This window comes from Epinephelus lanceolatus, chromosome 17 (genome assembly GCF_041903045.1).
Source record: "Epinephelus lanceolatus isolate andai-2023 chromosome 17, ASM4190304v1, whole genome shotgun sequence".
NCBI classification, from domain to species: Eukaryota; Metazoa; Chordata; class Actinopteri; order Perciformes; family Serranidae; genus Epinephelus; species Epinephelus lanceolatus.
The window spans coordinates 11,008,455-11,032,538 of record NC_135750.1 but is presented as its reverse complement, the minus strand read 5'-3'; the positions used below and the strand labels follow the sequence as shown (position 1 = coordinate 11,032,538).

Below are 24,084 nucleotides of genomic sequence, written 5' to 3'. Positions count from 1 at the left end.
TCTTTTCCCTGTCTTATTTCCTCTCTCTTGATTCCCCCCTTTCTTTCCCTCACCCCTACCTCTCCCTCTCTCACAGTCTTTCTCTCTGTCAGCTTATTAACGGTCACAGCAAGAGTGTCTGGTTTGCAGACCAGAGCCCCTTGCCTTTTTTTTCTTTCTCCCACTCTCTCACTCCTCCCGCTCTCCATCGCTCTGTTCCCCTGGCTGCTATTATGAGAGGCATTTTATCCTTTGTTCCAGCCCCCATGGTGCATCTGGCCTCAGATATGGGGACGACGGGGACAGGAAACCGGCGAGAGTTTTTGCGAGTAGGAGGGGTGTGTGGTGGGTTAGAGTGTGGGTTTGTTGCTGGGAGGTGGACCGCCAGTTTCCACCATACAGGGAAGGAATGATAAGGAGGGAGCGAGCAGGAGAAGGAAACAGATACACAGGGGGACAGAAGGGGAGGTATGAGAGGCAGAGTCACTGTTCTGTTAGGAGCGGCACTTCTAGGTCTAGTAGCAGCAGCGGTGATAGTAGGATTATTACTTCATTGATACATAGTCTCTTTAATTCTCAGAGTAAATAAGCACTGGTGCCATATTTCCGGGAGGTCACATCAAGTTCCAAGTCTATTACATTCCTCCCTGGGCCCCATTGTACCAGGAACAAATGCCTGACTTCCTAACAAGTGCACACCTATTGCCAAAACAGCCTCCTTTGTTGCATCAGTGAATTTTTGAGGGAGTTAGAGGGAGCCACGTTATGCAGGAGAGAAATAAGGAAGAATGGAAAAGAAGTGCAAGGGTGGAAGTACAGAACAGAGGGAGAGGAGATGGCAATGAGGGACAAGAGGAAGGAGGTGAAGAGAAGGAGAGGTCAACAGTTAGCCAGCGTTGGCCTCGAGATGACCTCGTCCTTCTATAAAGGGCCTAGAGAGGAGAGGAGAAGAGAGTTGAAGGAATGCTCAGGCCTCCTCAACCCTCCTTGCCCTCTCTCCCTCGCTCCTCCTTCCATATCTCCCCCAGCAAAACAGGGTAGCGAGGGAGGAAGGGAGGGAGGGGGTGTTGGTGATAAAACTCCAGACGTTCCCTCATTTGATGGTGCTCTGCCATGTCAGTGCATTCTTGCATTCCTCCCTGGCTTTTTCTGTCCGTCTCTCCCCTCAGATTCCACCTCCACATATTGTAACCAATAGACAACAAAACTGCCAAAGCATGGAGCTCAAAAGCTGATAAGATCCCTGTCGCTTTTTGTTTTTTTCTGAGATCATTTCACACAGAAAGCTCCTCCCGCATCCCTGTCAAATATTAACAATTTTTCTAAAGCAGCTTACAAGATGTAACGGAGCAATTATACAAAAACAATGCAGGGGAACAATTAGGCTGCAAATCACTCTCCCTTTCTGTCGCTATCTGTCTCTGACACTGTGTCTCCTTATTACCCCGCAGCTCTGTCTGTAGAAGGTGATACAGGATAGATAGCGGGCAGACAAAAAGGGTGGAGCCCCATAAAGCAGTTAGAGAAGGAATATTAAAGAGATATAAAGCCATTCACTTATTAGAGGTCAAACAGATGCACCAGCTAGTGTCCTTTTGTTTCTGCTCCTCCTCCTCTCCCTTTCTTTGGACCTCTTAAATGCTCCTTTTTTTTTTCCAGCTTCAGAAGTGTTGCGCGACTATTGTTTCGCTAAAGTTCGGCTATTGCTCCACCTTTTAGAGATGAAATAGAAGTGTCCGGTGGGGCAACAGCAGGAACACATAAATCAAGTCAGAAGCCCCAAGAGCCCTCTCTCCTTGGGGTCATTACAGGTCAAAGGGTCATTTCACAAGGGGTTAGGCTGAGCAAGGCCAGAACGCTGCCTATATATGTGTGTGTGTGTGTGTGTGTGTGTGTGTGTGTGTGTGAGGGCGTGAATGTGTGTGAATGGACAGACGAGTGGGAGAGAGATTAAGAGTGAGTGTGTGTGCAGTTGAGAATGAGTGAGATTTAAATTTGAGTAACGGTGTGTGTGTGTGCACATTAAATGGTCCGACCGTGTGCTTTTATTGGAGGTCACAGGGTAAAGGGGTTTGTCCAAGCCTGTGTGTACCAAATCCTGCTCCTGTGAAAACACACACACACACACACACACACACACACGGTGACTAAAAAAAGCTCCTGCTGTCACAAAGTAACACATGGTCACCTGTCTTAACAGGGTATCACCCAAAACAATGCCTCTCACCAGTGGCAACGTGACATGTTTCTGTCAGCAACACTTCCCACACCGCCGCCGCTCAAAGCCAAGTGTGTTAAACAGTCAGCAATCTCAGCTCATTGTGAGGTGGAACGTCCCCAACAAAGCGAGATGGGTCGACATGTTTCAAACAGGCAGGGAAAAAATCCCGGTTAAGCCTCGCCCCACAAAGACCCCAGTGTTCAGGCCGATGTGTATAAGCTGAGGCTGTGCAAGTTTATACAAGTCGTGGACTTCTGCGTTTTGAAAGACAACTGCGTCGGTTTGTAAGGCTGTTAAGATGTGACTTTTGCTGTGACTCTATTTGGGGCATTAGTGGGGGCTCAGGGTTGCTTAGGGGAGAATCATTTCTCCATATCGCTGTTATGGTTAGCAACGAGAGAGACTGGTTTGGCAATGTTTTTGTTTTCGTGCTGTGTGCCAAGATTTTCAAGGTCTTAGTCAGCAATTTTTGCCTGATCTTGTTTTGAGAAATACTCTGACTGTGTTTCTGTTTCTTTCTCCCTTTTCCTTCCTCCTCCCTCCTTCCATCCCTCTCCTTATCTTCCTCAGGTTCATTAACGCCAGGAGGAGAATAGTCCAGCCCATGATTGACCAGTCAAACCGTGCAGGCAAGTCTCCTATAGTTACTGTATTCAAGTCACGCAGGCGAAAGCCGTCCACACTCCATGCACCCAGAGGCCTCTCAGCTGGTAAATACAGGACTGATGCCCCCCATCCTGGAATGTCCAAAACCTCCAGGGGCTTCCCCCTTCAGTGTCGTGACTGACCACTAAAATTAAGAACCAAAACATTACAAGATTAACAGCACCCATTAATCACCTTTGATGTGTCCTTTGGGGTGAGAAACTCTTTATTAATGATAAAATATAATAATTTGGCTGAAAATGAGTTAACGACGAGTGGATTTATTTTCTTAGCCTGTAAACAAAACTAGCCGTGTTCTCAGTAAAGTTTGCTCTTAACCCTTCCTCCCCCCTTTGGCCAGCCAGCCCTTCCTCCCTGGCTCAAACCAAAACATAAAGAGAACTACACCCTACACCCGTTTCTTTTTTTGGGTGACCGTTGTTTGGCTTTTTGGCTCCAGACCTGTTTTTACCCCCCCGCCCCCTCTCGCTCCTTTAAACTCCCCCCCTCAACCCTATTTGCGGCTGTTTCAGGGAGTGAGGGGAGTGAGTGGTCCCCCTGGTGCATGGCTTGGTTTGGACTGCCGTAAACTTTATTACCTGTAATAGGGGTCAGAGGTCAGGGTGGCATTAGGGGCGCAGTAAAGTTCAAAGGCATTCAGTGGGGCCGAGTTCTTGCTTTTTCTTGACTGACCCCCAAACAGCCTGAATCGAAGGTAAGTGGATTTCTATGAGAGCAGAACAATGGAGGCGAGCAAAAAATAGGAACCCTATCAGGTTTCACTTATCGTCGCTGCTCAGTTATAGGCAGTATTTATTAGATAAAGCATTTAGGGTAGGAGCAGATTCAGAGGCCGCTCGGCAGCTTCAGCCTGGAACTCATTTTGCTCTTTTGATCATGTGTATAATCAGACATTGATAGAAGCAGCAATAATGTTAAAGGTCATAAACATATCAGTGTTAAGTGCTGAAGTGTCCTTTTCTTTCATAACAATTAATGATAAGTATTTTCTAAATAGAAAGAGTTTGGTTTCTTAACCTTTGCATTATATGGCAACAATGATTTGGATTTAAACTTATAGACTGAATCACAATGTTTATTCACAATAACTTCTAGGTCGAAACCCCCATGTGGGAAAAGAGAGATCAGGATCAAAGACACCACAGTTTCCCTTTTAGACAAACTTGCCTCAGTTGGTTAGTTTTTAGCCACCTACAATAAGACCCACCAAAATAAATCAGTATCAGTTTAAGTGTATGCTGTATTTTTAATATTTTCACAGCTTCACCTTGCTGTCAGACAGCCTTTATTATATCAAATTCACCAGACTCCATTGACAAAAACAGCAATTTTTCTCAGCAGAACACTGGAGTTGCTGGTCTACCACAGCCTTGATTGTTTCCTGTGTAATTTAAAGCACATTAAATATTCAAATATAGTATACACTTAGACTGATACAGATTTTTTATGATGTTTTGCTACGGCCCCGTCCACAGCAGTACATTACTTAGCTTCAGTGATAATTTCAGCAAAGTAAATAAAACAGGCATAGAAACATCAGCTAGATTGGACCAAAGAGTTTAATTACATATCTTTAAATGTTACTGTTACAGCTGATAATGACAAAACTTCACTATAGGAATAAATTGCCAGTTGTGTACCTGGTAGTGACTGTTGTTAGCGTGACATCATAGTTAAAGGTTTATTGTGTTTTTAAGCACAACATGTACAGGATATAGTGACAAACACAATGACCTAAACACAAAAACAACAAAACAAAAGGGGATGTCGGGGTGGTAGCTGAGGTTAAAGCATTTAAGTGTATAGATCATCAAGGCCAATTATGATATCTGTGTTTGCCCTTATTGTTTTAGGGCATGCTCTATTTATCTCAGCTGATGTACAATCCAAATTTGGTCTTTTATTCAAAGCCAGAATCCAATATGGACGCAGTGTGTATCAAATTTGATTGTCTTCTTTGGGTCAGAAAAAGAATCGTTACCATAAATGCTTTGTTACCATAAAAGTCTCGGGTTTGAATATTTCACTCAGCAAATGAAGAGCTGAAACAAGCTGATACACAACATATAGAGTTTAATGTGTGGTGTATATAATAAATGATGATAACAACCTTAAGAAAAAACTGTTAAGTAGTACAGTAAAAATAATTTCATCAACACAGGACTCAGTCTTGTAAAAACGTTTTATTGGCTTTCCATCAGTTGTTGTGTAAACAGTTGTCATGTCATCCAGATGGCTCAGATCTCACCTTGGTGAACCGTAGTGTGTGTGGAACTCTCTCAGTCCGATCCCCATTAGAGCATTTAGACGCATTAAAAGTCTACCAGGGGCTTACAGTGCAGAGCCGGCTGGACAGACATGGAGCAGAATGACGCTGAAACGCAACGGCGGCTCCCTGTGCGTGCACCGGCCAACAGATGATCCTGCTTCGGCCACTGAGCCTTAATTAAAAGCACTAATTGACCACTCCGTCCCCTCCCTCCAATCCCTCTATCCCTCCCTCCCTCTGTCTCCTTCTCCATCCACAGTAAGTCAAGGAGCTCCCTACAATCCAGATGGCCAGCCGATGGGGGGCTTCGTCATGGACGGCCAGCAGCACATGGGAATCAGACCACCTGGTAAGGCTTTCTCTCTGCGTGTCTGTCCCTTTCTTTCCTCATCTTCCTCCTGTCTTTCTTTGCTGTCATCAGCTCATTTTCGTGCCTTTGCCCTCCTTTTCCTCGCCCTCTTTGCTCCCCGACTCTGTGTGTTTCATACAGTGTCTGCTATGTTGCTGGTTTATTCCACCAGCACACTCCATGTCTTTTCTCACACACAAGCACTTAGTGGAAGCTATACAGTCGCTGTGTGGTGGTTTAAGTGTAAGCCGGGCAGTATGTGCACCCTCAAACACAGCGACACACACACACTGTACACTCTGCTGCCTCCCCCTCCTTCGACACACAAACCAGAACAGGTGTGGTCAATCACATTACACAACCATCTCCTTCCTTACTCCCACTCCCTTGCTCTCAGTCCCTCTCTCTCACGCCATCAGGTCTAATCCCAGAGTTTGTCCTTAAGCTCCTCTCCTCCTCCTCTATCCCCTGTTTTCTGGGATTCTCTCAAGTCTCTAACCCTATCTCACCCTCCACTCAAAGTCAGCAGGTTTGGATAAACTGTCAGGCTACTTACCCCCCCCCCCAACCACCACCACCCTTTTCCTTCACCACAACTTGCCCTGCCAGATTTAAGCCATCGTGCTCCTCCGCTATGTCGTCTGTCGAGTTAGTTTCATAGAAAAATCATCTCTGGTATTTACCTCAGTGTTTTCCCTTTCAGTCTGCAAACATTTTCCTGGTTACACTCGGTCGCAATAACTTAAAGAAAGCATAAGCATTTGTGGTATCTTTAAAGTGGAAACAGACATGCTTTAACTTATATTTGTGAAGTAAACATTAATTGCAAAATGTAACAGCTGTAGGATAGTGACACCATCATCACTTAGACTTGCTTTCACTCTGCAAGTCTGTCTGCCACTGGGTACAATCTCCCGGGAAAATGAAAGCTTAATTTAAGGCAGAAAGGAAGTGCGTAAACCATTGTGCAACCAAAACAGAAAGAGGTAGCACTTTTGTTTTCCCAGCTACCAAAGAGTATCACTGTAAGGTCTTTGCAGTTACCAACCCAGAAGCCGAACAACTGAAGTAACCAGGGAAAACAAAATGCTGTATGTCCTGTGTTGCTGGTAGTTGCTAGGCTCTGAGGAAGGCGATCCGGTTGTCTTCGTGACAGCGGCGCCAACAGTAATACCACAAAAAGTTGTCTGTTACCACTTTAAATAAACTGTGACTTCACTTTAAAATGCTTTGACATCTTTTACAATGGTTTTGTGTTTTAATTCACTCCCTGTGTGTTTCTCAGGACCAATGGGTGGAATGGGCATGAACATGGGCATGGAAGGTCAGTGGCACTATATGTAGCCCCGCCCCAGTCCGACCAATCGCAACACAAAGGGGGATGTAAGTACACATGGACACAGATTTATTGAATTCAATGCAGTAGAGGCATGTTTACAACATTCTGAATGGGGGTCTCAGAGTTAGATATACAGAACAATATTCATGGACAAATTTACAGCAGATCAGTAGGTGCGGATCTGTTTTTGGATTGCGATTTAACGTGTTTCAAAAATGGAATCTCTATTTTGCACAAAATAATTATGAAAATATTTAAGTTATGGGAGTTTTAATTAGCACAAGTCCTTGTTTTTGCAAACAGCTACAATCCACACTGATATTTGGGAATACTTTTGTACTTTTTTATGTGTTTGAATAGTTTTTCCCAGGCGGATTTTTCTCTGTTACTCTCTCTGTAACTGTTCCACCCTCGGTCTAGTGATAAGAGCCTTTGATCACAACCTTGTAATTCTTTGTGTATGTAATGTGTGTGTGAGTGTGTGTGTAGCTGTTTCGCTGTCTCACATATCCAATAGCTACAGGACGAAACATCCTTCATATCAGGGAGGAGAGGAAAGAAGAGAAGGTTGTCAGGATAAAAAACAAGGCAAAGTGAGGAAGAAAGGCAGAGGGGAGAGATAAAACTACATAGTTTGAACATGTGTGGGTGCATACGATACACAAATAACAATAATTGATGGTAATCAATGACTGTTTTTTGAATGTTTGAGTATGAAATTTAAAATGACTGAAAATCAAACAATTGTGTAATGTTAAAAGTATATTTTTATGAAACATGTATTCTTAGTGTGTGTGTGTGTGTGTGTGCCAAACAGATAGGAGGAGAAAGAAGGTGAATGGGGCAGAGAGGAAAGAGGAGGAGAGGAGTGATGAGAAGGAAAGAAGGCGGGGACGGGTTGGGACAGGGGAGGTGGGGATGAGATAGGGTGGAGTAGGGGACTAGGAGGGTGGGGTGGAGTTGGGGGGGGGGGGGGGGGGGCAGGTAGGTAGGACGTTGCCATGGCAACAGACTGATTGGCAAAAATGTAAGCAGTCGTCGCTGGTGCAAGGAGAGGGAGAGAAGTGAGCGCCCCTTAAGTGTCATAAATCTGCCGGGTTGCTGTTGATGCATGAGCCACATTAATACACACACTAACCAGCTAGAGGAGCCCCCCCCCCGCCCCCCCCCAAACTCTCTCTGCCTTTCTAATGCTCGCTCTGTCTCACTCCCTCTTTGTGGTTTTTCTCACTGTCAATTTTCCTCCTATCTCTTTCACACAAACACCTTTTTTCTTCTTCTCTTTAATTCTCTGCCTCTCTCTCTTTCTCTCACCTCCTCTCCTCCCCCCTCTCCCTCCCTCCCTCCCTCTCGCCCCAGGGCCAAATAGACTCCCACATAATTCTGGATGTATACAGGCTTGGTATTGTCACAGTGCACAGTGTGTAGAAAGTGGCTACGGGTCCAATTGTTGTGAGAAAAATCATTGTTTAGTGTGTGTGTCTGTGTTCGTGAACCTGTGTGTATACCTGTGTGGGTGCATGTATCTCACATACAAACATTCATATGTGAAATACATGCATTTGCACATGTGTGGGTGTGTGCACGCGTACAAATGTGCATGTCTGTCTAACTGTGTATGTGTGTGTACGTATGTGCATGTGTGTGTATGGTAATAGGATTACTCCTGGCACAGGGAGGGGACACAAACTAGTGCAAAATGGAGGAGGTAGCCAGCAGGGTATGGAGCTTAGCTGGGCCTAATTGACTAGATCCAAATTAAATATGCCATCACCAGAGGTGTGACCAATGGATTTGACTTATTCAGTTTACAAAAATAGAGACCATTAACCCTCCACAGAATGCGCGTGCGTGCACGTGCGTGCGGCGATGATAATATTCCGCCCTTGTTTCTGTCACAAATGTCCACGACCAAAGCAAAGACAGAAAATCTCACATCGAATGGCATCTTTCAGGTTTGAAATGCAGGGAGACATGGTAATAGAAAGGCTGTGCTTTCAGAATGAGTCGTGTGTGTGTCTGTGTTTATGTGTGTGAGTGTGTAAACATGAGGGCTGGTTCGCCATGTCCAAGCTGCCTCTTTCCAGCAGCTGCTAGCCTTCCCAGCAGACCTTGCTTTAAACAGCCTCAATTTGCCTGCTGAATCTCGTAATTGGGCCACCAGAGGAATCCTCTGCGAGACGGGCAAAGCACAGAGAGGACGAGTAGACAGCGGAAGAAAAAAGACAGAGAGGGAGAGGGGGTAGACAGAAAGAGGGAGGGGCGGATGAAGAGATGGCGAGCGAGAGAAGCGTAAACGACAAGAGGGAGGGGGAAGAGGGAGTAAAAGGAGGGAGGAAGGAACGAAAGAGGAGGAGGGAGGGAAATAGATAGAAGCTGGGAGAGAGATGGTGACAGAAATATGTCGACTCTTCCTCACGACTAGTCAGTTTTTTACAGCTTCATTAGCTAGCCGTTGCTAGCTGCTAGCTTGCCTCCGTCAAATATTGCTACTTTCCTTTCTAGGTCAATTAAATGTAAGTGATGTCTTATATTCTTTCATGACCAATTAAATTAATAGGTTATTACGGGAGGGGGGGGAAACGGTTATCTTATTTGATTACGCGAGCACAGGTTCATTATATTTTATAAGCAATTTTCATTAGCAGAGTTGAGGTTTTGTTACCGCGGGGCTAAATTGAGCGGTTATTGTGCTGGGGAGTGCTGAGCCTTGATACAGAAGGTGTGTCTAGCAGTCACACTGAAACATTAGTTAAAACTAAAGCCAATTAGTCCTGCTTAGTGAAGAGCGTTATGCTTTCCACCCAGTGATGATTACAGAGCTTATATCCCCTTGCGAAACAATACACCTGTCAGCCGAGATGAAGCCCAGCAAGTGAAGCAGAAGCGAGCTGAGCCTTTGATAGCGACGAGAATGACTCTCGGATGACCCTTACCCCCTTTCCCTTCTTCCTCTCCCCTGTTTTCCCTTTTCCACGAAATTAGCCGGGGGTGGCCCCTGAAAACTGTAATTTTCAGTTTCAGGACAATAGTTATCACAGGGTGGAAGAATTAATTATGGCGCAGAGCGTATGGAATTTTTTCTGGCCCTCCCCACTCTCAGCTTTTCCCAAAATGTCGGGCAGAACGCTTGAGTGAGCGCTGCCTGTAACCCCTTTGCTGCCAGTCTCGGCTGGAGACCCTTTGTCCCAGGATTCATTGCTCCAATCATTAAGCACAAATTTGTTAACCTTCTGCTGGGGGGTCAAGATCCCTCCCCCCACCCCCCCACCCTCTACTTCTCTTTCTGGTGGATGAACTTTTACTATTAACGAACATTGGGGAAAAAACAGGTCCCGATGGGGATTTTGTGCCCTCTCGTATTGTCCATGTGAATGTGTGTCCCTGTTGATTTGGCCCCTCTGGAATCCCCCTCGGAGTCTAAGAAAGGAGGCATCCAGTTCAATGTATTGATTGGCTTATTAAGTGAAAAACCTTATTAGCAATGTGTGCTCTTTCAAGCACGCATAGCGTTTATTAGAAACTTGACATGGATTTACACCAGTCATCAGGATGCTTTCGTTAACCAGGGGCACATATGCAAGCAGCAACTTCAAGTAGCAATCCAGCAGATTCGTGATTGTTCTGTTTTAACTTTTCTGTCGTAAATGGTCAAAGCTGTGGTGTTTAGTCACGTGTCAATCAAAGAGTGACTTGTGCTCTGTGGGTTTGCTGCTGAAGTTTTCTTTCTGTAACCGCAGGAAACATACAACATAATAATTTTCAGAAATTTACATTTCCATACAACTTATTCAGTTGTATGGAAATGTAATGGATCGCTGCTTTAAGCATGAATCTGGTCTGAGATGCATTAAAGGAACACTCCACACACAAATTGAACATTTGTATATCAATTAGTCAGCGTGTGTTACTCAAAATTTGGGAGGAAAACTTTGTTTTTCTTGCATACTACCATGGTGAACAGAGAATCCAAAAATGTTTAACTTTAATTCATGAGTTGAAGCAATCAGGGTTGGCATTTAACAACAGCAAAACCATATCAAAACATCCATTTCTGTCACAAACTCGTGCAGTATAACCTAAGTCTCATCTATACAGTTGTATGCTCAGTAGGGATGGGTATTGTCAAGATTTTATCGATGCTACTACTTTGATCGGTACTCTTATCGGTTCTTTTTCATTTCTAAATAATTGCTTTTCAGAAAAATATTAATTCTAAATGAATAAATTCAGAACAGGATCACTGAATATTTTAAATAAAACAAATTGATGTTTCTAGAGCAGCAACCGTAATTTTTACAACAGCAAAGTCACTGTGTAAATAATATTCCTGACATCACAATACTGAGAGAAGCCTAGTATTTATCAGTCAGTCGCCCTGTCCTGTGATTCACTGTGTGCAGGTAACATTAGTGCTGGTGTAGAGAGTTGGGGCTGTTTGTCTCAGCCAGCAGCTAAGTTTAAAAGTATTTTAAGATAAGTGTCAAACTAAGTTAGTCTACATACAGACAGCTGTCATTTGAGCTTATTAGTAACAATGCGCTATCAGCCGAACAAGCGTGCTGTCGTTGTGTAAGACATAACGTTAGTGTCGGTGGATGAGAGACTGTGGACAGAGCATATTGAATATCATTGTCTACATGTATTGATAAATTATTGGCTTCTTACTTGCTAAGGTTTAATGTCACTTACAGTAACGAGTGTAGCTGCTGTCAACTGAGCCATTTTTGAGTAATCTTCACATTGTTTCCACCACGGCCGCTCGGCTGTTCACCGATTACCGTGTCGGTACTGTTGTTAAATGCGGACCCTGATTACTTCAATTCATGAAGAATGTTTGCCTTTTTTTTTGATTCTCCGTTCACAGTGGAGGAATGCATTAAAGAGAGAATGTTTTCCTTAAAAAATTTAAGGTAACACACAGTGAGTAATTGATATATAAATGGTCCTTTTGTGGGTGACGTATTCCTTTAAAGCTAGCATCGCTAATGGATCAGCGTGTCCTGCCACAGGTTATGTTTCACAATATAAAGGTCACGGGTTTGATGCCATTAGGCGCAGAAAGATATGTAACCATTACCACCTCACTCATTGAAAGGAAGCTAATTGAAGCCTGCACAGTTCACATAATAGCTCACCCTTCTCTTCCGCGAGCCGCACCTATTCTCCTCAGTAACCCAGGTGAAAACTGATGGATGAGGGAAATAACAAATGAGGGCCCTTACGTTCACTCCTCTGTTGTCCTCCCGCTGCACCTCATTGTCCTTTTCCCCGCCTGCCTTTGTGTCACCTGTAGTGGCCCTCTTGTGTGTGTGTGGCAAACGCGTGGACGGGCCCCGGGCGCTCTCAGGTGACGGGCGGCCGCGAGCCTCACCTCTCCTCTTTGGTTTTGACAACAATGGCCGTGGTTCCTCAGCGGTGACTTCCCACCAGCGGAGATGGATGGCAGCTATTGTTGGCTGTAAAGAGAGGAATGTAGGGAGAGAAGAGGGTGAAGATGGATTTCTTTACTTCATATTTCATTGTATGAGGTGGTTTGAGGGCAAATGGCAGGCTACATCAGTTTAAGGGGTTTCGGTTGATACGTAACGTGATGTTAAGATTTTGTGATTAAAGCTTTAAAACAACACTGAATTGTATTTCACATTAATACTAACCTGAAGTAGTTTAACTTGTGCAGTCAGACGCTGACTGTAATCAATCAAAAGATAAATCAAAGGCTAATTTTAAGTTTCCTTGTTGTCCAGTTAAACAGATTATCCAGGAAATGTTAAGCGCAGGGACTCGGTATCACTTCAAGTCGATCATGTGTGTTTGGTCTCTAAGTCCTCTCCTACTGTTAAAGTAGCATTACTGAGGGTGTAGGATTAACTCACTAAACCCTCCAATGCTCTCTCTCCCTCTCTCATACATCCACACAGTCTTAGTGAAGGGCAGGCTCGGGTCTGTATTCTGACCCAGATTAGCACTTTGTTGGGTTTGCAGCAGTTGCCACATACTATACCACTCCTACAGGGTCTTATCAGCAGGTCCTGCCATGTTCATGTGCTATCGGCCTGAAAGTGTAACACGAGAGTCTGCTTTCAGAAGTCTGGTGTGATCTATTGTCATATTTAATGAATGATTAATGACATGATTGGCTAAACCAATTCCTGTTTTATTAATTCACGCTTAACTGTCACGCAGCTGCCCGCCACTAGTGGGGGATAATCTGCAAGGTTCAATATGCCCCACATTTGAGAGGCAACTTATTCATTTTAGATGTTATTTTAGAGGCTAACTTTTGACTGAGTTGCCGTCATGTTCACATTCATACAACGCAAAGTGTCTCGTACTTCAGCAGCATTTAAAATCAGATATGGTTAATGCACACAATTTTTTTTGGGACAATGTTTCAAATACTTAACAATAAAGTGTGCTAAATTTTGACTCTTTTCTGAGTGTTTTCCTTTTTTTAGACTAGTCTTAATTAAAATCTTAACGAAAATTTTAATTACACAATTTTTTGTTAAGCATTTAAAACATTGTCCCAAAAAATATTGTGTGCATTAAGAGCCCTTTATCACAGTCTTCAACAACCATGGCAGATTTTAAATGCCACTGAAGTACGAGACACTTTGTGCTGTGTGGTATGAATGTGAACATGAACTTTCAGGCTCAACATATTGCATTAACTTCCTGAAGCTTTTACCTTCAACAAAGTTAAGTGGAAGCATATCTTGCGAGGTCTTGCCTTATCTTCTCAGACCTGGCGGGATCACAGCGTCTCTGGGTAAACAATGTCAATTTGGGCTATGTGTGGCTAGCACCGCTAGCAGCAGCAGTCGTCGTTCCATGCAGGTTAACATCCAAATGCTGGGAATGAATGTGGTTGCGCATTGCTCCAGTTTTTTTCTGACACAGCCTACATGCTAACTTGTTTTCATTTTCTAGCTCAAAGTACTGCCAAACCACGCTGGTTTCACAAGAGGACATCTCTCCTATTTCCCACTGTGCTGTTTTGAAACTACTCAAGCATTACCGTGGGGAGGGGGGCTGCTGTCTGACGGCTCTGTAGCCCCCACTAGTGGCGGGAGGCTGCATGACAGCTAAGCAGCCTTGTACACGAATAAAACACTAATTTAACTGACTAATATTTCTGGTGCTTACTAGCAAGGGGGCGGATGTTTAATAGTTGAAACGTCTAATCGTGCGCATCTCTAATTATGCAGTGTTGTTTATTGCTGTAGAGTGAGTGAATAACAGACAGCTACTTGACAGAGACAGCAAACTAGCTCAACGACATGGCCAAACACAAGTATGACACTTGATATACTAAACTGTGTGGACCTTGAACTAATGACTGAGGAGAAATCTGGACCCTGTGAATGGACCAGTTGGAAACCACTGCCATAGAGGACAAAACTAACTATGTTTATGTACACAAGTTATTCTGGTTTATGCCCTTATTCCAAAACACACAATAGTCCTGTAAGCTGTCTACATGGCTAATGTAAATAAATATTAAAATAATATCCCTGTTTACAGGCAGCCATGCATCTTTTGATTAACGTAAAATGCTCCCGTGACGTATGTCCACAGAAATAGAATAAATAGAGAGTACATTGAAGTTTTTGCCGTGATAATTTGACTACTACAAAAAAGGTGATTGTTGTTAGTTATGGTGAAATACGTCTGTGGGAAGTTTGGAATTATTCATAAAAAGCAACAGCTCTGACTTGTTCTTCAGAGGCAGCAACAGTACATCATGTTTCATGCTATTTCTATGCATACATCCTGCGGCTATGATGTGTATGAATATCCAAAACCCTGTTGATATCCAAGTCTTTTTTATAATGATCAAAAGTAGGTGTTTTTCTCCTTCCGACCAGAATTGTGTGCTTTTCTTTTGGGCATGTATGTACCCCAGCCTTTCAAACTGTTGGTGAGTTGGTTGGTATAGGCTACAACCATGGATGCATAATCAGAACTCACAGAGCTGGATGTAAACAGGTAAGAAGTCATGTGTAGCAAACTGTGGTGAAAACCCTGACTGAGACGCATATTCCCAGTGCCCTGTATACATCTTAAAGGAATGCTCCTAAAAACAGAATAAGACCGGCATATCCCACGTCTTAATCGGAAAATGCTACATTCAGAATAAGGTGCAATTTCTAATTTCAAACATTTTTCTGAATTTGATACAGGTCACATAAATAGCATACTCCCTTTAGGTATTCTGAAATAGACCTTACTCCAAATGTTGCTTTTTCAGATTGACAAATGTGGGATATGTCATTGTTATTTAGGCTTTAGAAGTATCGGAAGCATTCGGAATATGCATCTCAACTGGGAGTTTTCCCATAGTTTGCGACACATGGCGTCTTGCATGTTCAAGTGGGATTTATAGTTGTGCGGCAGACCCTAAGCCGTAGCGTACACATGACGCAGATGCCGTTGTGAGCATTTACACTTGTGTGGTGGTGTGTCTAAGTCACTCTGCAGTTACACCTCCAAAACACTAGTCAGCGGCGCAGGTTTCTGTGAAGTGCTGTGAAGTTCAGTTGATTCTACTCACACTTTGAACATGACTTAATAGCGACAATATCAAACACAAGAACACAAATCAGCTTCACTATAACTCACAGCATTCACAGACAAACACTTGTCTTTATCTGGACACATTTTCCCCACAAATACAACCTGCTAACATTATTAGCACAAGCCTATGGCATTTTACATTGTATTAGCCTAGCGACAAGCGGAGACTTCCTCTGCTCACATGAAGCCAAGATAAATCACACACAAGACCTAAAATGCTTCAGCTTACAAAAATATACAGGAGGTCTGCATCGCTACAAAGTGTAGTTACATTTCTGGGGAGGTGCACGTCAGGCTAAGCGGGCAGGCAGCTACTTAACAGACTAGCTCAATGACATGGACAAACACAAGTATGATGCTGAACTGATTCAACTCTGTGGACCTTGAACTAGTGACTAAGGAGAAATCTGGACTCCGTGGCTGGACCAGTTGGGTAGAGATGCATGCCCAAAATAAAAGCCCATATTCCCAGTTGGAAGGAGAACCCTACTTTTAAATATTATGAAAGACTTGGATGTCACCAGGCTTTTGGATTTGTGCAGATATGGCAACACTTGTCTGCTGAAGAAGGTGACTGAAGGAATTGAAGAAGGAGGCTGTGTTCACACGGTCCAACAAGTCCGCCACTGCTTGAAAGCTTTAAACTAAACTGTAAAGAAAAATGAGATACAGTATGTTAGGGCACGTTAATTGGAGTATGCATGGCTGCAAGTAAACAGGAATATTAGTGGAATGTTCATTTAGTTTAGTAGGAATATTACCTTTTTGGAATAAGAATATTTGGAGCATGTAAACGCAGTCAGTGATACTGTCTGGGTAGAAACTTTAAAATGAATGCTCTCTCTGATCAGCCATCACAGACTCTAAAGTCTGTTGGCCAAAGGCAAACTCTCATTTACGTGATGCAAGCCTGACCATTGATTAACCATTTTGATCTTCTCTTTCCTCAGAACTGCAGGGCAATCCAGGGGATCACCTGTCTCACAGAAGCCTACAGAGCATGGGAACGGGACTCCTTGAATTCCTGACGAAGACAACCAACAGCAACCCCTCTGTCCACCTCCAAGACCCAACGACATTTTATTTGGCTGATATCTGCAACATGGAAACCCTCCATGACTGCCTACAACCCTTATCTATGTATCCAGCGACGGTGATGCACAGCTGATCAAACTATGTCCTACCCAGATGACCCCTCCCTGTCCCGACAGACCCCTGCTTCCTCTCTGGTGGACACTAGACTTCGCCCCCCTTGCCACTGCCCACTAGGTTCTCATGGATTCCTCCATTACAAGTGATTGTGATTGCGATTGCGAGCATAGACGACACACGAGAGAGACACACTGTGTCCTTTGCCTGTACCTTCGGTGAATGCAGCACCTGGTGATATATTCTAGACTCTTTGGCAAACAAGAGACTTCCTGTGAAGAGCACTCCACTCTTTGGGACGATGGAATTGGACCAAGGAGAAGCCAATGTCTGTATCTGACAGGACACTAACAAAGCAAAAGAGGTGCCCTTTAAAAAATATAGTGGATTGAAACATGGAAGGAGGGAAAGCAAGAGAAAAGAAATTAAAAGTATAACTATATCAACCCCTAGCTTGGGAAGCAAGTGGAGAAAGAAAATATACTGTATACTGTTGTAAAATTACGCTGGACTCTCACAAGAACTGGGAATTTAAGTATTGTAAATGCTATTGTATTGTTCTGCATATTATGTTGTTTCTAATAGATTTTTTAAAAAAAGGATGTGAACTTTTTTCTCTTTTTTTCTGATTTCTTTCCACACTATGTGTGTGCCGTCTCTCCATCAAATTTGACCTCCTGCCCCCTTCCTCCCTCCATTGAATCACAATGCATTTTTAAAAGAAAAAAAAAGTGAATAAATGGACAATTCGATCAGTTTGTCATTTCTCTAAGGCCTTTCTTTTTTTAAACATACAGTGCACACAGCCCATCCACGTACATGGAGGGAGCAACTAACTTGTGTTACTGTTGCTGTATCTACACCCTGTACACTCTAATTTGGATGATTTTTAGAAAACATTTTCATAACAGCTGACTATATGCTCCTCTACATGAAAAGCTCTTATTGGTATAAAGAATTCTCTGCACATTTGGGGGTCGTGAAACTCTTATAACTCATTGGATCTACTCCAAACACAACGACACAGAGCTAAACACAGTTTCTGAGAAGCTAACAGTTTTGGACATACAAATGCCATTGTCCATTTCATCATTTTATCCATTTTACACTCTGTTCACATGAGGACAGATACATTATGTTGGGGCTAACATCATGACAAGCTAACAAACATGCGACAGAACCTCTGCTAATTCTCACAAACAATCTAAAAAAGTCACGGCGGGTGGGAAACTACAAGTGTGTGTCCCGCAAACATGCTGTTTCCTGTTTTGCTCCATGTGTGTCTGTGATTGAGGGCCTCTGAACGTCTATTCCAGTGTCCTATTGATGTGTTTTATGTCACAAGGCCGTGCACTTGCCTAGCCAATGGATTCTCCCCCCCCCCTCAATGTTTGATGCAGCCTGATAACAGGGAGAGGCAGAAGCTATGGGAAAACACCATTTATACCACAGTCAATTCATTTTGATTTAACCCAATGATGTAATGCTGATCAACAGACAGGAGAGAATGTAAAAGTCACTGTGTGTTTGTGTTTGTGTGTGTGTGGCAGTACATATGTGAGGACGAACATGTGTGTGTGTGCGCATAAGTGCTTGTGTGGGTTATCAATGCATCCATTATCCATTGCTTCAAACATGTATTACGCACATCTTTAAGATTCCTTTGAAGACAAGTCATGTTTCTTATGCTTTTACTTTGAAGGGTATATATGTACATCTGTGTTGTAAATAAATTCTTTTTGTTCAAATAACAGAACTCATAACTAGTCACATTATATTCCTACACGTAGATATGACATATAAGAACATATATGACAAATAATTTAAGGAAAAACCCTGCAAGTGAACTAGGCACAAACATGTTTTCATGTCCATTGAGGGGAAAAAAAGCAGCGGTCCATTTATACTTAAAGAAACATGCACAAGTCAACCTTCCTCCCATTGCTGTGGATAATGTGCAGTTAATGCATGCGTTCTGCTGTAATTTTCTCACACATGGAGAAGGGAAGCGAGGAGAGAGGGTCTCAGCGAGAAAGCGAATTATCCTTCATTTAGCATTAAAATTCATTTAGGTAAAATTGCTACAAACATGTAAATGGGGAGATTAGTTCTCCCTCACGCCTTGTTGCCCGCAGTCAAAGGGCTCCGCTTGAAGCCCAGCGCTCTGCAGCCGACGCTGTCTCCGGGAAACACTGCACTTCAGGAGGCAGAGGCAGAGCCGACAGAGGAGAAGAGACGAGAGGAGCCGAGCGAGTTTTGTCTAATTGATACATTTCGGAGAGCAGCCCTGAATCCCAAAGTCAGTGTCTTGGGTTTTTTTTTTCAGCCCGAACAAGAGAGAGTCTGTTTTATCCATAACAATATGCGCGTGTAAATCAATACTCCTCTATGCCCCCTCTCTATCTTTCCTCCGCGCAACTATTGTGTTTTTACTGCCTTTGCCGAAGTGAATGCTATTTACACTAAAGAAGAAGAAGAAGAACGGGGCGAAAAAAAGACGCTCTTAAAAAACCCAGGCGACGTTTTAATTGCTTCGCCTCTCCACCATGGCTGGAAAATCCGAGGCTGTGAAATGTGAATTCCTGAGCCTGTGGCCGCTGGGAGCTGTGGAGACAGAGCAGAAAGCCCATGCTTGACTGCCCTCTTTAGGGAGGCCTGGTAACTGTCCGGGGCACAGGCGCTTGGAGATGGCGCACATGCAGCACCAGCTCTCCTTTTACGCACGGACGTGCACCGCACAAAAAACGCTTGTGGAAGTTTAGTAAAAGTGGAAACACTAAAGCAAGATGCAAAGAGAGTGCAGCAGCAACAAGAGCGCACTGCAAAGATAAATTCAAAAGAAACGCACTATTGCATATTGTTCGGTCTTATATTTAATATAAAATGCAGATTTTTCTTTAATATTTTTTTTGGAAAATATGCCAGTCAGGTGAAATAATTTCTTGCCTTTTTATTTCAGAAATTTTCTTTATAGGACGGTAAAATTTGTTTTAAAAAATAAAAGGCAAGTCACTAATGCCTACTAGATTTTTTTTAAAGGCATTTGATTTGATTAAATTCTTGAAATAATTTCATTTAATTCATTTTATTTCAGTGACGTTTTAACATTTTTTTTAATAAACATTTTTCAGAGTCAACTCCTTGTTTATTAATTAATTATTATATGCATGCATTAATATATAAAGACAGTTTTCATCACGAGCACTGGTGCAACTTGTCTTCTATTTTATCAGCTGTAAAAACTTTATCATGATTGTGTTTTTGCATGTTCAGGGACATTTCTGTCACAGCTGACCTATATATTTCTGCAGAGATATGAATGCAAATTGCCTTCTGTTTTTGTCTTCTACAGTTTTACACATTTTTTTCTCCTCATGCACGGACCTATATGAAGTTTGACTTGTGTTCATTTCAAAAGCTGAGAGTCAGAACTTAACTTGAAGTTAATGATGATATTGCAGGCCTACCCAGCCCTCTCTGTCTTCCACACACAGTGACCGCGGAGTGAACTGTCAGAGTAATGAATGGAGCAGAAATGTGTTCCAGAGCAGTGGAGGTGCCCGGACAGGCCTGTCTTCCTCCCACAACAACGCAGATATTTATGCGCCTTTATGGTTGAAACGGGGAACTTGGACAAGTAAGCGTGCGCCTCATGTTCTCTGTTACACTACAAGCCATGACAAAGCTCGGCGGCAGTAATGTGTAGAGGCTTATTAATTCTAATCACTGCTTTGTCACCGGCTGCTGAACGCAGGGGCCTGTTTGTTTCTCTCACTGTGTGCTGAGTGGAAATTTTGTTTGAATTTTATCTTTATTTCTTGTTAAATTTAAAAAGCATGCAGCATTTTGCGTCAAATATTTTTGTCTTTTTTTATTCATGCGGATATTTTATTTCTAAAAAACAAAAATGCTTCACAACAGCTGCAGCACCGGAGGTTTTACTTCAGAGTTTATTGGCTTTTTAAAAATTAAATCAAATTAAAATGGCAGGTTATGCGTTAATTTTACATGACTAAATCATGAGCACAAATCGAAGTGCTACATATTTTTTATTTTCCTTTATTTCCCTCCAGAGAGCCAGGTGTTAAATGTTCGTCATAAAATGTGCAGATTATGTAGATGAACCACCCCGGCCTCTCCAGGCTTCAACGAGGCCGCTTCACAACCACAAAATAAAGCAAGAAATAGTCCAAGATTTGGCACGAGCGCGCCACAAACAATACTCAACCAATCGATTTCCTACAGCCTCCAAAGCGGAAATCATTACACAGGAAATACACGCATGGCCGAGATGACATGCCAATATCTGAGCTACTTTATGAAATCAATACAGACACGAATTAAACAGAAGCCACCCAAACGCCTCACAGGACAAACTTCCCAAACCCCCCAAAAACTCCACCTTCAAAGGTCGCGCGGCAGCTGGTTTGGAAACAAAAGGAGGAGGAAAGAAAGGAGGGAGAGAAAAACAAAAATCTGTTGGTGGGGAGAAGGAGAAGAGAGGAGGACTGTTGAGCGGGGGCCATTTTGGATGTCATCTGTCTCCTTGGCGACGGGGCCCCGGCCCTCAAAAGCCCCTTGGGCGCACGGATTGTTTGAGAGGAGCCCGCTATTTTCTGCAGCATCATTTATCACTGTCACCACATAATGATTCCCCTCGCAGCTCCTTATTGATGTTTGTAATTGCATTATCTCATAAGGGGGGATGATCAATGGAGCCGAGAGGAGCATCGAGGGGTCAGGAGATGCCGGATTGCTGTTTGTCCATTTAATGCAACCAGGCTCTCATTATCTGCAGCCTCTCTGCGTTCAGGCTAAGTAACGTTTGGTCTGCTCTCCTCTGAGGTTTCACAGAGAGGAGAGGAAGAAGAGGAGGAGGAGGAGGGGAACTGCTCGTTTCATTTGTTTAACCCCAAGCCACTGCAGATAAAAAATTAGAAATGCAAAGGAGAGAGGAGAGTGAAAGTAACGTGATTAAGTGTTATGTTATTAGTTCCATTAAGTCTGAAAAACGAGATTCTGAATTAAAGCGCACAGCTTTAGGCTCTTGGGCATCCGTCTTGCAGTGGTCATATAACTTGTGATGATTAAACATATCTATAACAATACGCCCTCGTGCTTTAAGCGTTCAAATTGACCTTATGCATGTGGAGAGAGGGAAACAACAGGAGATTGTGGTGGGAAAATATTTCTAACTTTATGAATTGGGCGATTTTTTTGTTGCGCCAAAGATAGTGAGATTTGGATTTTAAAGTTTTGGAGCATCCGGGCCACACGATGCTGTTTGCAGAGGCTCGTGTTGGGGGATGAAGTCATGAGATCCAGTTTCAGAGCCCGACTGACTGAGGCCCCCGCGTCAAACTGAATGCGATACTCTCCCTTTCCAAACGACCATAAGGAATACCGACGTAATTACTGTGACGTGAGTAACTTCAAGTGCCCCCCACCTTCACACACACACACACACACACACACACACACACACACACACACACACACACACCAAACAAATCTGCTATCACAAGGATTTCTCTGTCATACTCAATAAAGAGGACACATGGCGTCTTTTGGGAAGGACGGACAATTAAATTACAATATCAAAAAGTCATCTTTGAAATAAACTGAGTTATTTTTATTTGAGCCGACAGAGCAGATTTAGAGGTTTTAGCCCAAAAAAGTAAAAGCACAAAAGAAAGCACTGATGCAACATTATTTCCACGTTAAAATTAAGGTAGTGGATCTTAAAGATGACCATATTTTCTGCTGTTTCTGGATAAATAAATAAATCAAATTAAAAAGTTATCCGGAGAAAAAGTAAAATAACGCAATTATAGATTTATTTGCTACTTTGGAATATTTCAGAAACTTCTTTACAGCGTTAAAATTGTTCTGTAACAGAAAAAAAGTCATCCCCTGGCGCCGTGTAAACCTTATTTAGTTTAGAGGCGACGGCTGCGGCTGCTGGGTGACGCTCTGCAATCTTGCAGTGAGCGCGCTGCGCGTCATGGCGCACAAGGGGGGCCTGTCAGCAGGTATGAGTGTGGATATGAGGGCCAGGGATTGGAGACATGCGTACTAGTGTGTGCCACACACGGGCAGTGACAGAGAGCCTGGCTCAGAGAGACGCAGGCGGGTAACAGGTAAACACCGCGGCGACTGGTTTGTGGGGAAATTACGCACGGCTTATTCAGAGCGGGGATGTTGAGCTCAGGGATGTTTTGTGGGCGCGCGGTGTGTTTTCTCCACTCTCCAGCTTATGACCAGAGACATCCGGTGCTTGGGATAACATGTTTTTGGCCTCGGTGTTTTCCCTGGTAGCTGCTCCTGCTGCGGGGAGGGAGACGCGGCTGGCAGCGCACCTTTCCAGAGGAGCGAAGCAAACCGCGGCTGGTTCATAACCAGAGATGTTTCTGTCAGCACCTTCCTGAATATCCGCCTCCCTCTCCTGCCTCTGTGGAAGGTCACCTTGGCAGCGCCAGGCAGGGCAGGAGGGCCAGAGGAGCAGGGGGGGATGTCGGCTCCTCAGCTCACCTGGTGAGGCCGGATCCAATAATAGCGACCCCCCTCCTCCTCCTCCTCCTCCTCCTCCTAAACGCACGCACCACACATACCCCCCTTCTATACTCGCCCTCCACCTGCTAATGGATATGATAATAAAGACAGCTTTGGCACAGAGTAGAAAACCTCCTCCACACTTTGCTTATGAAGTGTCTACCTTTAAGTAAACACTTATTTACAATCACCACCCCCTCCTTCCTCCTTCCTTCCTTCCTCCCTTCCTCCTCCAATACTCCTCAATTTCTCCCAGAGCTTTGATGCACTGGAGCCTGAGACAGTGACTCAGCTGTTCTGGTGGCGGTTCGAGTCCCAGAAGAAGAGCTGTGGACACTAATAACCTTCATCCTCGCTGCCGGGACATGAGACTGCTGACAGAAGAATGGCGCTATTGTTTGCTTCTACAAGAGACGTCACTAATACCAACCATTTAATCTGAATATGTGAAAATAAAATTTTACTGTCATATTTTTTTAGGAAGTTTGGGGAAATTATTCAGTCGCTGGTTTTACAGTAAAACGAATTTTGGGGCATTATATTGCTGTAATAATTAGCATTATTAAAATTATTATTAGTGTAGCCCTATCCTGCATGTTTTACGCATGCAAAATCTGATTAAAATTAAGACCCATGCTTTGAGACGTCATCATGTGCGTCCGCATCCTGCCCTTATCAATTAGCTCGTGAGTTTTAATTCTGCCGACTCAAAGTGCCGCCCTCGCTGCGCGCACAGACGCACCATTGAGCGGCTGCAGGGACTGACTGCCTGGCCTCCGAAAGTAAACAGAGAGGAAGCAAGTCGAGACAGGACAGAGAGGCTGAATTCCAGCCACGGCACAATACTGATAAAGTATTGGCCCCGAGCCACGTCTTTCATTAGTTTATTTATATGTTGAGGCTACTTCACCATTCCTCATACAATCCAATCTGTACTGCAATCTCAAGATGTGTTTTGGGTGGTGGGGGTGCTTTTCAGA

General features: G+C 43.5%; 1 protein-coding gene and 1 long non-coding RNA gene across 2 annotated transcripts in view; one reads left to right on the top strand and one right to left on the bottom strand.

The window, feature by feature from the left end:
* Positions 1-18,300, top strand: part of meis1b (Meis homeobox 1 b) — a 90,746-nt gene extending 72,446 nt beyond the window's left edge. Inside the window, exons 10-13 of the mRNA XM_033613569.2 lie at positions 2,771-2,829; positions 5,395-5,484; positions 6,770-6,867; positions 16,354-18,300. Coding sequence (XP_033469460.1) covers positions 2,771-2,829; positions 5,395-5,484; positions 6,770-6,828 — 208 coding nt within the window. The 3' untranslated portion in view covers positions 6,829-6,867; positions 16,354-18,300. The remainder of the gene's footprint in view (positions 1-2,770; positions 2,830-5,394; positions 5,485-6,769; positions 6,868-16,353) is intronic.
* Positions 15,927-24,084, bottom strand: part of LOC117248459 (uncharacterized) — a 68,102-nt gene continuing 59,944 nt past the window's right edge. The window contains exon 5 of the long non-coding RNA XR_004500915.2: positions 15,927-16,052. This is a non-coding gene — a long non-coding RNA (uncharacterized LOC117248459). The remainder of the gene's footprint in view (positions 16,053-24,084) is intronic.